At 39.7% G+C, this 17,614-nt stretch overlaps 1 protein-coding gene across 4 annotated transcripts in view; it reads left to right on the top strand.

Annotated features, from left to right (window-relative positions):
• LOC129358537 (plexin-A1-like) overlaps nt 1-17,022 on the top strand; it is a 204,467-nt gene extending 187,445 nt beyond the window's left edge. For 2 of the 4 annotated variants that reach the window (XM_055027665.1, XM_055027664.1), the window contains exons 23-32: nt 3,443-3,509; nt 5,695-5,841; nt 6,010-6,169; nt 6,492-6,595; nt 7,760-7,856; nt 9,123-9,313; nt 10,859-11,028; nt 11,165-11,377; nt 11,465-11,615; nt 12,413-17,022. In XM_055027665.1, coding sequence (XP_054883640.1) covers nt 3,443-3,509; nt 5,695-5,841; nt 6,010-6,169; nt 6,492-6,595; nt 7,760-7,856; nt 9,123-9,313; nt 10,859-11,028; nt 11,165-11,377; nt 11,465-11,615; nt 12,413-12,508 — 1,396 coding nt within the window. In that variant the 3' untranslated portion in view covers nt 12,509-17,022. Of the gene's footprint in view, nt 1-3,442; nt 3,510-5,694; nt 5,842-6,009; nt 6,170-6,491; nt 6,596-7,759; nt 7,869-9,122; nt 9,314-10,858; nt 11,029-11,164; nt 11,378-11,464; nt 11,616-12,412 lie in introns of all 4 variants that reach the window. The other 2 variants (XM_055027663.1, XM_055027662.1) reach the window with 1 other exon arrangement.
• Nucleotides 17,023-17,614: the final 592 nt, after the last annotated feature.

Below are 17,614 nucleotides of genomic sequence, written 5' to 3'. Positions count from 1 at the left end.
CCAATATAGTGAGAGAGCCTAGAAATAGGGAGGGAAAAGGAAGCTGCGACAGACAGCCATGAAAAGATACACATAGTTAAGGAAAGACACAATTACAGAAATGGTCTGTCTCCAAATAAATTGGAATTAGACATTTAATGATAAAAAGCTACTTTTTCCCCCCTCTCTTCCTCCTCTGGAAGATATTTAATTAAAAATCTAATCAAGAAATGACTCTGAGTCCGTGTGAAGCCTATTTCCAATCTGCTCCTGGGGCATATAGTCACAACACACTGTCCCTACTATTTGCAGCAGCGTTAAGAGCGGCGCTCATTAAGCTTATTAAAATTAATGTTAGACATTCTAACAGATATATAACTAATTTTATTCAAAGGAAATTGTTTTATGTGTTAATTCTACTTCTCTTGCTGAAATATTCTCTTTCTTTGGACATATTTGCGTCTATATTAAAAGTTGAGACGTGGGCATACGACTAGGAGAACATCACCTGCTGCTCTGTTTAAAATTTATCAACCCAGTTTGTGGGTATTCAAGCTTCTCGATGCGAAAGTATCGAGAAGCAGTGTCTCCGTTCACTGCCCTCTTTCATCCCCAGCACTTTCATTCCCTATTGCATCTCCTGTCATCTCATAGGTTTCTGACAGATGGATAAAAAAGAGTGACATGCATCAAATAACACCAGTCCAACCGGGAGGCTCCCAGAAATGCAAGAGTTCACCTCCCATCTTTTTCCATAGGCTCACACTGATTTCCCTCAAATAGTGACCCACTTTCTCCTTTATTCCATTGCTTGTTTTCTGTTCTTCCATCATCATGAAAAGCTTTTAACAGTGGAAGATTGACCAGAAAATAGCACGTTTGGGACTGTATATTGACAGAGAAAACATGAAATTCAAAATTAAATGTTGAATGATGATCCTGATAGCAATTAACCTATGTTGCATTATATTAAAAATTGAATAAAAATGTGAGAAAAATAAATTCCACAGTAACTTTCTAACAGTAGCATAGCAGGGGACTGACGTCTACCCTTGTTGGACAACCCGTCTATCACTTCAGTAGCATCCAAACTGGAAAAAAACACAGTTGGAGATCTATTGGAAGCCCTTCATGATGATATGCTTGTTCATATATTTTTTTATAATTGTACTACAAAACAGCATTAGCGTTTTTGTGAAGATTAAGGCTCTGAAAGCACACTTCTGAACAAGATACTGTCCAGGAACTGACAGTATCTTGAAAAATATTAACAGGTTAACCATCAAGATAACATTTTTGTGAAAGATCTCAGCAGAATTGATGCCTCAATACCTAAAATATAACCTGCTTACTATAAAATTATTTCCCATTGGAAACGCAAGTTTAAAAACTACAAATATGGTTTCTTACTTAAAACGCCTTCCTCTGAAAAAATGCACTGATACTGAAATGTCTCACCATATTGTACTCTCCAAATCGCTGCATAGTCTGTGCGTCTATACTCAAATTGATGGATGCATTTTTCTGTCAAGAAAATCACATTTGAAATGTTTGAAATTACAAACCATCCACAAAATGTTTAACGTGACATACATACTCTCAATGGCAGCAAATGAACAACTGCAATATTAAGACTGACACTTTGTCTGATGTCCAATTGGTGACACATGCAGAGTTAAACACAACATCTTTGATGACAAAATGCTATTTTTAATCATAATTCAGCTGCCAGATTAATAAATAGATACATTTGCTCATTTCCTGGCTTTTTCTTTTCCTTTTAGCATATGTTGACTGGTCCATTAATTCTAGCTCCACTTGCTTTACATGAACAAGTCCTGAAAGACTTATTGTTAGCATAAATGTTAATGTTATAGGTTAGTTAAGCCAATTCCCTTAAAGAAGAAAGTCCAACTTTGCTGAAACTGTTCTCAGGTGTTCAGAAAGTTGAACAGGATACATCTGCTAAGTACTATCCCTTTAATTGTTTTCTTTTTATTTCATCTACTTTATGCTTCTGTTGTTTACTAAAGAAGTAAATGAGCAGATGTTCCCCTCATAGTGTTGCAAATTTATGATTAACAAGAGAGGTGATTGAATTACACTAATTGTTGTTTTTATAAGTGGGTTTGCTTGAAGCAAGCCCACTTATAAAAGCAAAGGAAAAGCGAGAAGGGGCTTTAGCAATAAATGAAATGCAGGCATTTGTTTTGCAAAGCAATTTGGCTTTTAAAGGAGACCAGAGATTTACAGCATGGAGACTGATGATCTCCCGCTGCATCTGATTGAAGCGTCGTTCAATGGGAACGGACTGTAGCTACAATATATGTGCATGTAAACATTAAAACATAGAAATTACTCAAAGGTCATTCATTTCTGTAATTCAGTTTAAATAGTAAATCTATTTTATTGCACAGATTCATGTCACGCAGCTTGTATTTTTCAAGCTTTAGTAAATCTATTTTTCTAAATAGATTTACTGTTTAGTAAAATAGTAAAATCATTTGAATTTCTCAGAGAATTAAAACATTGTGTGGGACGAATAACAAAAATACTTTTGATACAGATCATTGCTAAAGGAGTTAGCAATACACTGGTTTCTGCATCTAGGCATATTACTGGGAAAATGTACGACAGGGGTAACATTACAGGCTTTTGAGGCTGGAGAAGATTCACAGGAGCTTCAAAGGCCATGACACACAGACGGATCAAGGACAGGGGCTGCAGTTATTGCATTCCTTGTGTTAAATCTCTCCTAAATTAGCCAAAACAAGAAAGGTGTCTTACCCTGTGTTTACAGTATACTCAAGTACACTCACAAAGTTACCAAGAAGCAGAGAGATTCCAGAAACAATGATGCAGATGCTGTTAAAGCATGGCCAGCCTCACGCCAAGCTGGACTGATGCAATAACTCTTGCAAAAGGAGGCCAGAATATGTATCAATCAATCAATCAAATTTTATTTGTATAGCACATTTCAACAAGGCATTTCAAAGTGCTTTACATCATAAACACAAGAACACAAAGTCATGCAACATGTAATAGACAATACATTGTTACATATTACATTTCAAAAGCAATTCTAAACCTGTATGAGGTGATATACTCTATACAGTGGATTTACTCTACAGTAGGCTGATTTTTCAACATTAGAATCCTTACATTTATTGGTCTTATGTAATATATATATATATTTTTTTTTTGATAATCAAATGTTTTGGGTTTTACTAGCTGTAGAGTAGGATTGCGAAAAAAAAAATAAAATTAACTCTGTAAATATATTTTTGTTTGTGTAATGAATCAACAAAATAAATGTGTGTGTGTGTGTGTGTGTGTGTGTGTGTGTGTGTGTGTGTGTGTGCGTGTGTGTGTGGAGGGATATAAAACCTTTTGCCTCAGCCTCTTTACATTATTCTGTTGCTCAGACTCCAACCAATCAGGTCGTTGTTTCCTTGTCTCGCAGGACGGAGTCAGTGGCAGAGAAGATGCTCACCAACTGGTTCACCTTCCTGCTTTACAAGTTCCTGAAGGTAAAACTGTACACAAAGATAAACACCGAACTTCTGGAGCGGTAGCAGCTCTGACACCCACTCACACGCAGCTGCAGTATAAGAAAAGACAGCAGAGCCACACCTTGGCCTTTCATTTGAAAGATTCCTATTTCTGCAGAGACTGAAGCCTCTTCAGTCGATATTGGTATCTCTATAAGCCAATCTCTCTTAGGATATAGAATCATATGTCTTTTTCTTGCTTCTTTCAATCTGTGTGTGTGTTTTTGCATCTTTGAATAATTCCCTCTGATTTCATATGAGAGGGAATCACTAAATGCTGCTAAATTCATGCGCTGCTAAATTCATGCGCTGCCTCCACTCAAACGTTGCTGGAGCTAATCAGTTAGCATTGGGGCTTTAAACACCCTGTCAGAACAGCCAGTCTGCTGGACAGCAAACCGGCCAAGCCCCAAGGGGTCCCAGTTAGCATCTGTGTATGAGAGTGTGTCGGGCTTGGATCTTGCGCTCATGTGTGTGTCTTGGCTTCAAATGCGAGACTGGACAGCCGGAGTGGAGTTCAGTAAAAGGAGAGTGGGTTATGAGAGAAGCTGTTGGGGATTTATTCAGCAGCTGTGTTTATGAACTTTAAACCGGCCTAAGACAACAAAGGCAAAACACGAAAAAGATGGAAAGTGTTTAGAGACAGGCGAAGAAGAGGTGAAATTTATTCAGAAGACGACGTTTTAGAAGCTATAAAGGAAGAAAAAAAACAAACACACACGTGGAAAAGGGGAGGGGGTCGGAAATTGGAATGGAGAAAACACGACAGCTTTTATCCAACCTTTGCGACTCTGCTTTCTCCTGAGTTTTCAAGGGTCATGGAGAAGAAAAGCCCGGAACAATTTCAAGATTCAGCCAGGTGTGAACAGAGATGGGTAAAGGTCAAGTAGTGTTTCGGTGGGGCAGACGAGATGGAGCTTTTACCCATAAAAGGGAACATAGAGCAGAAGAACAAAAAAGAAATCTTCAATCCATTACCTTGTCCTTAAAGTTCACCTGTCCTCTTTTCCGTGGCCTGTTCGGGAGGGTCAGGGACCTCATGTTTTTGTTCTGTTTCTAAACCTGGTATTTCTGGTTGCTGCTTTTGGTGAAATCACACGTAATTGCATAAAATTGGTTTTGTTTTGTTATTGCAAAAGAAAAAATGCTAACAAAGGAGAGGACGCACTAAAGCCTGCACAGAGTCAGAGCTGCTGATTTGTACACTGGCAGCGTTGGAAGGAGACAGAAGGGCTGAGATTCGTATGCTGCTAGAAAGAGAGGACGTCTGCTGGTGTGCTGTGTTTTCACCATTGGAGGCAGGCGAAGCAAGATGATCCCACAGAGTTCATCTTCTAGCTCGCCAACATGGCTGTGTCCTATTGACGTGTGAACCTGACTGAAAGGATTCAGAAATACCATGCAAACATTTTCACATCTCTTCAACCTTTCTGCATTTTGCTACATTGCACAGTATTTCAGCTCGGAAACGATTCTGTATTTCATGAAACTGTACGTGGTGTGGTTGAGGCTCCGACTCTATTTCTGAATGGTATTATTATATGAATAAGAAAGACGGCTTACGCTGCAAGAAACGGAGCCTGACTTGAAGAGGTGGTGTAGCAGGCAGTGCTTAGATGGCAGGGTCAGCTGAACAACTGGATGAAAAGGAGGGGAAAGTGAGCAGGGAGAGAGACGGAGCAGCAGACAGGGGGCCCCCACATCCCAGCGCTTGTTGCCTGGCTGACACGTCTCGCACACCAAAGTGCTTCTCCAAGCGTTTTCCAGCCCTCAGTCATTAACCTTCTATTAACTCCTCCATCAATTGCCACTCAGACTCACTCACACTTTCTCTGATTCTTTTCCTCCTCCCAGCCCATTCAGTCGGTCCCTCGCACACAAATAGAGATTTTCACAACGTGTTTTTTTTTTTTTTTTTTTGCCCCTCAGAGACGAGACTCTGTGGAGAGTTGTTCTGTCTGTTCTGTGCTGTTTGCCAACATCGGTCATGGCTTTGTCCTTTCCTGCTCTTCGTCTGTTGCCCTCAGAGAAGATTAGAAATATCACCAGTGGAACGCTCGACAGAATCATCCATGCACCTTTTTTTGCTAGAATGTTTTTGTTAAGTTGCATTTATACAAAAGTTACACATCTGATTCTGATTTTGTTGTTTTGTTTTTTTCAGGAATGTGCTGGTGAGCCTCTGTTCATGCTTTACTGTGCTATGAAGCAGCAAATGGAAAAAGGACCAATAGATGCAATCACAGGAGAAGCCCGCTATTCCCTCAGTGAGGATAAACTCATCAGACAACAAATTGACTACAAAACTTTGGTCAGTACTCATGCAGTCTTGTAAACCCATTCTTATGCATGATACCAATATAAATGTTTTTTTTTTTTGGTTTTTTTTTTTTTTTTGCCTAAAACAGAATCTATTCCTCTAAATTAGCCGTTCCCATCTTCTTGTCCATACGTAAAGCATTTTATTTTTTCCATGTAGACGCTGCACTGCGTCAACCCAGAGAATGAAAATGCCCCCGAGGTGACCGTGAAGACCCTCAACTGTGACACAGTGACTCAGGTGAAGGAAAAGCTGCTGGACGCTGTGTACAAGGGGACCCCGTACTCCCAGAGACCGAAGGCCTCAGATATGGATCTCGGTGAGGACTCGGCTTGAATAAAGTGCTGCAAACACTTTGAGTTATCGCACTGGACAAAGGCGTGTTTCAGCAGGGGGGTGAAAGAGGAATCTTTTTGAGCGCTCTTTGAAGCCGGAGGGTGACCTTTAGAAAAGAGAAGAGAATGCACACCTGAAGAAAAGGAGAATAAAAGAAACATTTTTAAGAATTCTTAAAATTGCTCTTTTTCTTCAACAAAAGTACCAAATTTTCTTGCATGCATTGTTGTTCAAAAGTGGTAAAATGGTGCAAAGGTGTCCTTGCCTTGTTTGATTCATTTTATCTGTTTTCTGCTTTCTGACAGAGTGGCGGCAAGGCAGGATGGCACGGATCATCCTTCAGGACGAGGACGTCACCACAAAGATCGATAACGATTGGAAGAGACTAAACACCCTCGCTCATTACCAGGTATCCAGCTGGAGAGATCTCCCATATATACAGCTCTGTGCATCTTATTTTATCTGAAATAATTAGTCTAGTTCAAGTGCAATAGAGCGCAAAAGACTTCCTCTAATTTTCTTACAGATTTAAACCATGAAATCAAACTTAATTATAATTTGTTAAAGTTCTTTTTAGCTCATTTGCACTCCAGATTCTGGCCATTTTCAAAGTCGTCCATTTTGTCATCAAGTTAGTCTGAGCTATGAGTTATTCAGACACGAATAACTCATATGTTAAGTTTACTTGTCACTAGTACAAAGGTGAGATGAGTATTTAACCATCATTCCTTGAGCAGAAATGCCTCAGTATTACAATTTACTGAGGGCTTTAAAACTAAAATTGCTTTTATTTTGAACAGAAAAGCGACATGTATTCCTCTTCTTCTGAAATAACGTAACAGATACTATGTTTTCTATTACATTATTCATTAGTTTGATATTAAAACTTAGGAAAAAGTACCTACTAAATGTATTAATAGTTTACAGCCTTTGAAGTGTTACACAAATATAAGGGGCTGGTATTTACTGGTTAATAAGTTGTACTATCTGCTGAGATTACTAGCCTCCAATTAGCTGCAGTTTCCCCAACTGTAGTTTTTTATCTCAAAAAGTGTATTGTTCAATCCTGGTACTTTTACACCAGGAAATGAAAACATGTAGCATTAGATTTTCTTCAATTAACGCTGAAGAGCAACTGGTGAAGAAGGGACATTATTGCATTTTTTATGACGATTTTCTGGCATCTCATTAAAAGCATATCAGCCATGTTATATATATAATTTTTGCTTTTCTGAATCTGTAAATTTCAAACGTTTGCTCTACGGTCATACGAGTAACCTGGCCATACCATTAATCTACAAGCTGAGTCCCAAGGACCGAATAGAACCTAATAGCTGCTTGGTTTTTCATGCTCCAGTTGTTCAACCTGCTGTTATGACCAAAAAATGGGAAAGAAGAATGAAAAAGTAGCAGATGCCAGTAAAGACCTTAACCGGATCAGGAAGTCAATCGATTAAGGCCACTTTAAATCTGGCAAATTGGAAACAGATTCGAGAAAACATTTGGGGCAGTAAAGTCCTGCTGGTGGCCGTTCTGCTGTGCTGTAAAACTCAAGTTGGAAATTGTGTTGCAGGTGACAGATGGCTCTGTGATTGCCCTGGTGCCCAAACAGAACTCGGCCTACAACATCTCCAACTCCTCCACGTTCACCAAGTCTCTCAGCAGATATGGTACGAGAGAAGGTGTGTGTGTGTTATGTGTGTCTGTGTATATATTTGTCTGCGTGCACAACTGTCTGTGAGTTTGTTGTTTGTCGCTGTCATTTGTGTGAACAGTGTTAAATGTATGAACTGCACCTCTCCACTGTAGAAAGAATGCTTGAGCCATTTGTGGAACGGCAACAAGGCGGAAAATGATCAAAAGTGTTGGAGAAAATATGTAAACAGTTTGCCGACAATTACAGAAATGCACTTTTTTTTTTAGCAGTCTAATACTTGCTGCAGACATCTACTCACACACACCCTGTTACCTTTACTCCGCCCCTCCCTGCTCCACATTCCCGTCTGTCGTCTCAAAACATCTCAATCCTTTCCTGCTTTGTCAGCCAAGTGACAAGCTTTCGGAGTGAAAGTATAATGCTCTGTGTCACAAATATGGGATCATTGTTCGATAAATGGAGGGGGGGGGAGGTGGAAGGTGACAGACATTTTTATTCAGGAATGAAAGACTGACACAGCCGTCACCTTTCAAAAAGCTTTTAACTTCACAGGAAGGTTTACTGTTTGAAGTCAGTTCAGCTCTTTCCATGGACCTGAACTGTGTTCTTAAATCAGGATTTTTTATTTTTATTTTTTTACATTATATCGTATATCATGTGTAAGTTTAATAGATATGTTTTAAAATACAAATGTGGGACACTTTAGTGAGGGGTGTCACATAACCACATCCATGTCCTGGAAAGGTGCAGTACAGATCTATAGTTGACTTTTTGATTCAGTGGAAAGGCTTGAACTGACTGGACCTGAGTTATTTTACAAATAACAATTGACAAATGTTTTAGTGTGCAAAACATTGTGGATATGCAAAGCTGGTGGACCTACTGGTGAAAGGACTTGTAGCTGTCATTGCTGGGGGACTAAATGCAAATGCAAACTTAAAAACAAGAAGGTTTCTTTCTACTTTGCAATTATGCATTATTTTTGTTTCGGTGTGTGACTTAAAATCCCTATGAAACATATTATAGTTTTTGTAATGTGACAAAGTGTGAACATTTATTCTTTCAGTAAAAGTACACTAAACAGTCCTACCCTCTCCACTAGAGGACACTGTTTTCTGCACATATGGATTCACTCCTGTTGCAGTGATTACTTGAAATTCTCTCTCTGTCTTAATGATTCACTAAACATAAAAAAAATATTTAAATCCAAGTGAAACTCCTTATTTCTCTCTATACATCTCACTGCGCTTTAACCTGACCTTCCTTTAAATGTCTCCAGAGAGCATGCTGAGGACAGCCAGCAGTCCGGACAGCTTGCGCTCCCGAACGCCTATGATCACCCCTGATCTGGAGAGCGGCACCAAGCTGTGGCATCTGGTGAAGAACCACGACCACTCGGACCAGAGGGAGGGAGACAGGGGGAGCAAGATGGTCTCAGAGATCTACCTGACCAGACTGCTTGCCACTAAGGTAACAAGAAACCAATGCTCCCCCTTCAACACAGACCGTGTCATGTAGTCCATTTAAACCTGCGGTCTCTGTTGACCTTTGTTTGGCGGTGGTCTCAAAGCTCATTAACATTTTTCATAACCTTTTCCACAAAGACACACATATGTACAGTCTTAATTAGGAGGTTGACCTTTGACTATTGAGTTGTTAGCTTGGTGGTACTGGGCCCTCTGTTGGCGGCCTCTGGGCTTCTAGATCCAGGTCATTATTCACCATATTTCACCGTGTCCTCCAAAACACACAGACGTGAGAGCTGCAGATGAAAGTCAGCAAGGTTTGTTCAGTAAACAAAGTGATAAAAGTTATGTTTTGGAGTAAAAAAGAAAAACAGTGATTAACCACCCCTAGTCCCTACTTGAAGGGACAGTGAATACTTTTTTTTGACTCAATGAAAACTCTAATCTCATATACAAAATTTACTTTTTGGGTCTCAACTGCTACTAAAAGCAACCTGGGAGCTCAACAAATACACACAACTGTTTTCTGGCAATAACTTTGTGTTTTCTGTGCCGTATTTACAATGAAAGCAGTGAGAAGATCCATAGCCTCATTGTTCCTCTCCTCCTGATGGCTCCAGGAAGATTAGCTGTATTACCACAATCTCAATGAGGAAATGATTGAGGAGGAAGAAAATGTGGGCAACATGGAGCTCTGCAGTTTGCTTCTACTTATTACATCCCCCTCAGCCTTGTGTGTTTAGGAGGCAGATTTGTTAATGGGTCGGTACAAAACTGCAGCTTGAATTTTCTGCCTGGTTGAAATGAAGTGTTTCAGAAAGTGGCCATGTTGCTTGAAGGAAAGGCTTGTAGAAAATATAAAACAGTTTCAACTTCAAAATAACTTTGTAAAGATTCAGTCTCTCCAGAGTTGTGTTATGTGGTAAAAAAAAAAGAAAAAAGAAACATGGCAGAGGAGCCTTAGACTGAACTCCCATCGAGCCCCTTCCTGAATACAGTAAAGACTACTGAGCACTCTCCATCATCACAAACGCTCAGGAAGCTGCAGCACTGAAAGCAAAGCACTGTCATCCTTAAAAACCTTTTCCTTAACGGTTGTGCCTGCAGCGAGATGGTGGAAGACATCCCAGTTTGACACAATAGGTCAAACTGGGATGCTCGTTTTGGGCTAGACTGACTTCTTAATCATTAATTAAACATAACACAAACAATAGAACCGCTCACATGATTACGCCCGGAAAGGGATAAGACGGTGTGAAAAAATTGTATAATAGTTTATGTGTGCACATTTACCAGGGTTATCATTATTTAAAAGGTCCCTAAAGTGTAAAGTCTGGAAACATCCAGAAGTTGATTTGAACGTTTTAAAGGTTTGAATAAGAAGAAGCTTCCTTCTTTGTTCAGACTTTATTCCGAATGTTGACGTTTGTTAGAAGTTGTCTGTCCATTTAGAGTCGAATTACCTTCTGTATCAGTTTTTAATCATAAAATTCTGTCTATTGTCTCATGTGAAGTAGATGTGAGTGCTTCCCAACCTTCTCTTGTTCAGGGTACCCTCCAAAAGTTTGTGGATGACTTGTTTGAAACCATCTTCAGCACAGCACACCGGGGCAGCGCCCTGCCGCTCGCCATCAAATACATGTTTGACTTCCTGGACGAGCAGGCCGACAAACACTCGATAACAGATCCTGACGTACGGCACACTTGGAAGAGCAACTGGTGAGGGAAAATGCAGCCGCATCGACTGTGGTCTTCGTCTCTCTGCCTTTTCTCAGTCTTAGTGTGGATGCTGTCTCTGAAATATGACACCTGGTTCTAACACCACTTGTCTTTCTCTCCCCCTCCGTCCCTGTAGTCTTCCACTAAGGTTCTGGGTGAATGTGATCAAGAACCCGCAGTTTGTCTTTGACATCCACAAGAACAGCATCACGGACGCCTGCTTGTCTGTGGTGGCTCAGACGTTCATGGACTCATGTTCAACATCAGAGCACAAACTGGGGAAGGACTCTCCTTCCAACAAGCTGCTTTACGCGAAAGACATCCCCAACTACAAGAACTGGGTTGAAAGGTGGGTCAGATTGATGGAATTCATGGCCAATACTTCCAGATTGTTTCCAGCTCTTCAGGCTGTAAGCTCCTGTTCGGGTTTTCTCAGGTACTACTCGGACATCTCCAGGATGCCCGCCATCAGTGACCAGGACATGAGTGCCTACCTGGCAGAGCAGTCCCGGCTGCATGCCAACCAGTTCAACAGCATGTCAGCTCTACACGAGATCTACTCTTACATTGTCAAGTACAAAGATGAGGTCAGATTAATTGTCGTATAATGAATCTATCATTGTAAGGAAATGTAGGTGTGAAAGCACTCAACTTAAATTCCAAAAAACACAGTTTAACTTTAAGTTGTTAAGTGAGTTAGAAATTGAAATTTTCACGACTTAAAATTTTCCAAAAGAAAATGGTAATCTTCACAGGCACAGACAGGTTGGGGCACTTAGGTAACAAGGTGGAAGTAAAACATTAATTGAGAACAAAACAGATTGTTGTTTTAAGTTCATTTTTATCTTTCTTGTTGTGAAAACAACACAAAAACACCTGGTTTTAAATAACTTGACTTTCTAGTTTGTATTGACTGTTTATGTCATAGAGACGGGAAGGAATCCCACCTTAAGCTGCTACAACACAGTCTGTCAAAAGTGAAGTCTATACTGTGATGGTTTATATTAGTTTATATTAACTTGTGTTGTGACAGCCTGGCGACCCGTTTAAGGTGAACCCGAAATGTTCGCTGACGATAGGCATCGGCATCCTCCCAACTATAGCAGGGACCAGGGGGTACAGAAAATGGATGGATGGATTAGCTTGTGTTTCATCAGTGCTGAAACAATATTTTAAATGCATTTGGTCTTATGAATATGGCTCTAACGTAGCTGAAGTCTTGCTGGTTCACAGTTTTCTTCTACGATAAAATCAGAAAACTTTAGCGGCTTACTTGGAAACAAGATTTTATTCAACGCCAGTCTTCAAAAGTCCGCACATGCTGTGAAAACTGAGGTTGTTGCACATTTGACATTGGCTGACTTCTTCTCCTTTCTATTTTCAGATCTTGTCGGCTTTGGAGCGGGACGAGCAAGCGAGGAGACAGAGACTGAGGAGCAAGCTGGAGCAGGTCATCGACACAATGGCCCTGGCCAGCTGAGGACAATCCACCTGCTCCCTCTGCTCACTTCTCATCTCCATCTGTCTCCCTTCGCTCTTCTCAGACAACAAACAAACAAGCAAACAAACAAACGAACAGAAAAGAATCCAAACCCCAGAAACACGAACTGCAAAAGGACCGAAGCAGTATACTCCGGACTCGGGGCGGGGTTCGGCGGAGATGGGCGGAACCTGTGTACGCTTACATGTGTATGTTTGTGTTCGTCTGCAGCCCCGGCGCGACGCGTGGGCTTGTGTGAGAGACTCGGACTCCAGACATCTTCACACACGCATACGTGGAGAACAAGTCCTTGACAGCGTTTGATTATCGTGGATGTTGGTGTTTGTGGTTTGCTTGAGTTTTTTTCTTCTTCTTCTTCTTCTTTTGGATTTAAGAAGAATTAGTCATAATGGCACCGATGATGATCAGGAAAAACGACAGAAGCTCTGACACTCTACAGAGTGGACCAATCTGTTGGAGCCAGTGAAGAGTGGCTTGGAAGGTCATGTGACTCAGTCGTCACGCTTTTTTTTTTTGTTTTTTGTATAAATGTAATCAACTGCCCACTCTCTGGTCTCTCGCCACTTGTATTACTGCTGAATTTGCACAATTTACAGAAAGGTTACAAAGCAAGACTATATAGATATTATATATAAATACAGTTTTTAATGAAAGATTAGGGGGAAAACATTTTTGTTCTTCTTTTCCATTTAATCCGACAAATACAATACAATAAAAACAAAACAGTCAAACACGATTTGCTACTTGAAGTACAGAAGAAAAGACTCAAAAGTAGGCAGAATATGAATGAAAAAACAAAAAATAAAAAAATTTGTACTGTGCCATGTTTTCTTTGAATGTTGTTTAGTGCAGAGACATTTTGTTAGATGGAATGTGATAAGTCGGACTTATAAATATAAAAATTGCCTAGTGACTGAAAAGAGCTGATCGAGATCATCGTTTGAACGTGGAAGTAAACATAGCGACAGACAAAAGCTTCATTAAGATGCTGTTTTGATTCAGGCGGTGCAATCTGTTGGTTTTCAAAAGCCAAATATCACACAGTAGTTAGTTTATCGTTAGCTTCCAGCTCCTCAGCTGCTTTTGTCCCAGCTGATTGGTCCGTCATTTACTGACTGAGCAATGAAGCGGCTACGTTGCACTACCTAAGATATTTTACCGTAGTTTTCCCCGATGTATCGCAAACATCACACGGCTGAGTCTTTAAAGCATTTTTGAGTAATGATAATCAGCAACTTAAGCTCATGTTTTATACAGATTTATTGTACATGGATAAATGTTTTTCAATTTATTTCTGTCTTCTTTGATGACTGTGGTTTACAGCCTATGAAAACCTAAAATCCCAAAAAACAAATATGTCCATGTGAGTCAGAATTTGGTTGGAATTACGGCATCGGGGAATGAAGCAACACTCCAATCCTTTAGGCGCTTTTGATATAATCTGTGATTCAGGACTGGAAACTCAGAAGGAATGTACTACTGTAGCCCAAGTCCTACAAGCAGGAGTGTGAAAGCCAAACCCAAAACTCTCAAATGCTCTTTCCTTCACCTTCCTTTGTCCACCTTTTTCTATCTTTCTTTTTTTTCCTTCCACTCAGTTTTCCCTCAGTATGTTTTAACACAGCAGTCTGATCAAACCGTTCCTTCAACAGTGACGTTTTGTGGCGTCCTTTCCCCATGCAGCGTCTCTACAGTCTTCCCCGTGACTAAAGAGTCTATAAAATTACATTTGTAATTCAAAAACTATTTGTATTTGATAATATGTAATATTATTTTCTAATAATAATAATAATGATTGGTTTTCATGCGGTGTAACCTCCGACTGTCAAAATGAACAGAAACAAGCTGTTGAAATCTATCTCTCTGCATCCAGTGAATCTTTGCAAGTTTCACTTTTTGTCTTGAAATATTGAAGCAAATGAATTTTTCAACAGATTTCTTATTTACTGAGATGCAGTAACAATCAAGACTCCACCGCTTGTTGCTTTGTTTTTACCTTAACTGAGAGAGTTATTCGTTTTCCCAAACTCTTGGTGCTTACAGACTACTACTATGAGTTCAGGTAGCATTTAGCTTTGCCCCTTAAAAAGTAAAACTAAGTCAGAAAAGCTGTTTTCATCCTCCAGCCATTATTCCCCAGCATTCCTCTGTGTTAATACCCCCCCATTAACAAAAGGGGCATGGAAAAGATCAACCGAGCATTTCTCTCCACCTCTAAACTTCTGAATTTGGGATATGGGTTTTAGCTTTTTATCCACACTGAGGTTGAGGAAGCAGCTCTGTTCATTAGCCACATCAGGCTGGGTAATCCTCTCCTCTGCCTGCAGCTCTTGTTTTAAAACTAGCCTTTTGCCACGTGTGGCTTAAGCTTTTTTCTATTGCTTCTCTCTTAAGAGGATTTCTGTTTCCCTTTTTTTTTTTTTTAAGTCTTGACGTCATAGTTTTTGACCTTGTGTTCAGATTTTTTTATTTTTTTTTTTTGCTTGCCGAGAAACCAAACTGTGGTCTGTATAATGTTTTTGTTAATGTTTTCATTTGTAAATTGTATACTTTTTCATAATGAACAAAAACGGTTCACCATTTATTTCTTTTGTTTTTTTGTTTTTGGTTCTGTTTCGACATGTAAATTGTACATTTTTACGGTACATGGAAGAGAATTTTTTTTTTTCTTTTCTTCTGCTTGCCGGAAGTTGAAGTACTTGACTGAACTCCAGGTTTTGTTTTCCCTGATCTGACGGATCGGAGTGAAACGGTTCCTCGGGTCAGATGAGCCTCTGTGTCGTCGTGATGGAAATGTGACTTGCTGCTTTAACTCTTGTACCTTTGTTTTCCTATCCAACATTAGGGCTGTCATCATGAATGCTGTCGCTGTTCAACTCAACCACTTTGTTTACCATACATGTCTGAGAACTGACATGCATCACAACCTGTTTTTAGCTGGAAACTTGTTTGAATCTGACTGTTTACCCTGTAGACTGTAAACAAGCAAACCTATCTGTGCAATAATGGAAAAGTGTCTGTTTTAGATCCAAACGTTAGCTTTTAAGTCACTCCTCTTATAGGTGGAATATGGGGAAAAAACAAACAAACTCCACAATAATCTGATTTGTTAAATATAGCTTTCTTTGCGCTATCAGCAGTGGGTAGTTTGTAAATGAACAATATGGCTGACTGCCCAGGACGCTCTTACTCTGGGGGGCAACACAAGCTATCTCCACCCCATGAAATGCCCCCAATAAGTTTCCTTTAGCCTTTTTCCACATTCAGTCAGTAGGAAGTGTGTGAAAAAGTGTTTGTGGACAGTGTAAACACTGTACTGAAATATAGTGCCACCTCGTGGCATGTTAACTAGGTTAAACGTGATTTTTTTTTTTTTTTTTTTTTTAATAAGTAACTTTCTGTACACTTTGAATTTGAGCCTTTTAAGGATTCTGGAGTGCATTTGGTCATATCTAGTTCAAAATCTAAAATCACCAAGTCTGGAGTTATTGTGGTTAATTTACCCATAAACACTCAGTGTCTCTTTCCTCTGACGTTTTGCTGCATTCTAACATTTTTGGTGCTCTTATTGTATAAACAACATGGCATGAAAATAGATTGCTGAAGCTCAGATGTGCAGCAAAGAGCCCTCTGTTGACTGGAGTGTCTAAGTGCAGGGGACAGAATCAGCACACTGCTCAGTATCCAGCTGGTGATCTGTCGGACTTGTTAAAAATAGTTCAACCTTCTCAGCTCTCTTTATTCTTGATTCTGTTCATGCCATCCTGGCTGAATACGGAGGTCAGATTCATTTATCACTTTCATGGTTACTTGCTTTTTTAAATTGACCTGCTTTGCAAGTCTAAACCGTTGTGCCGGCTCCTCCATCTCTCATCTTGCGTTGGTGAATATGGCCGATGATTTGCATTTACTGTAACTGAGGTGGAGGAATGTCTAAAAGTGTGCGTCATCTGGAGCACCGCCGTCAGCAACCAAGTTACAGCTCTTCACAAGAAACTCACTGTTTTTTTTTTTGTTTGTTTTGTTTTTGGGGTGGAGGGTTCTGTTTTGCTGGATTTCATGCCTCAAAACGTAGAAATATGTCAGACTTTACAGTTCCACTTTCAGGTTAGGTGGACTCAGCACACAGTGATGTATAATTCTTTACTCTTTTAGTCATTTTTAGCCCTTTAAAAAAAAGACCTGGTTTTCAGTTGGTTTTCCTGCTTTCCTTTCCATCTGGAAAATACTTTTTTTTTTCTCTTAGTTTTGTCCCAGAGTGATTGTTCCTTCGGATCCATGGAAACACAAAGCAAATGAATTTCAGATGGTCGGCAAGAGAATTTTAATACTTCAATTGCTGATGCTTTTTTAGAGTTTCAGACTTGAAGTGACTGTCACAAGTTTGCAGGTTAACATTCATTGTGTAAATATTATGTTATTTCCTATTTTGCAGATTTACTACTTGTAAATAAACACGCATCAAGAAGAGATTAAACATTTTTTGCTAAAAAAAAAAAAAAAAAGTTGTGGCTTGAAGTTTTTATTCCGATCTAAGCTCACACAATTTTCATAGAAAGTTGTAATTATTGTTTTAGGTGTGCATTCAAGTGACTCATCTGTTCAACCAAACAACAACCTGGCAATCTTGGAAGTGATGCTGTGATGCTATTGGCCTGTTTTTTTTTTTTTCTTTCAAAAGTCTGAGGGAAGCTTGTTAGAGCGCATAGCAACATGAAGACTACAGCAATAAACTCACTGATATCTTATCAGTCTGCAGTGGGTTACAAAACCTCTCACAACTTTGGGTAGCTGCAAACCAATAAGTGTTGATAGTTCCTACATTGCAATCCAGTGGACCTCCTCTGGATTCTGGTGAAAAAATCTGAAAAGTGTGGGGTACATTTATTTTCTGCCCACATAGTCTTTTTGAGTCTTGGCTCTTTGTCATTCTGTGCAAAACAAGTCAGTCTGACTGGATGGAAAGAGTCTCTGACCATACATTCTCTTATCACAAATTCTCAATTAGATTTTGGTTTTAATATTTACTAACGCCGTTTGAAAAAAAAATCTAAATGCTACACCTCTTTATGGAGTGTGTCATTC

This window comes from Poeciliopsis prolifica, unplaced genomic scaffold (assembly GCF_027474105.1).
Source record: "Poeciliopsis prolifica strain line A6 unplaced genomic scaffold, Auburn_PproV2 SCAFFOLD003, whole genome shotgun sequence".
NCBI classification, from domain to species: Eukaryota; Metazoa; Chordata; class Actinopteri; order Cyprinodontiformes; family Poeciliidae; genus Poeciliopsis; species Poeciliopsis prolifica.
This window is presented reverse-complemented; position numbering and strand designations above follow the sequence as displayed.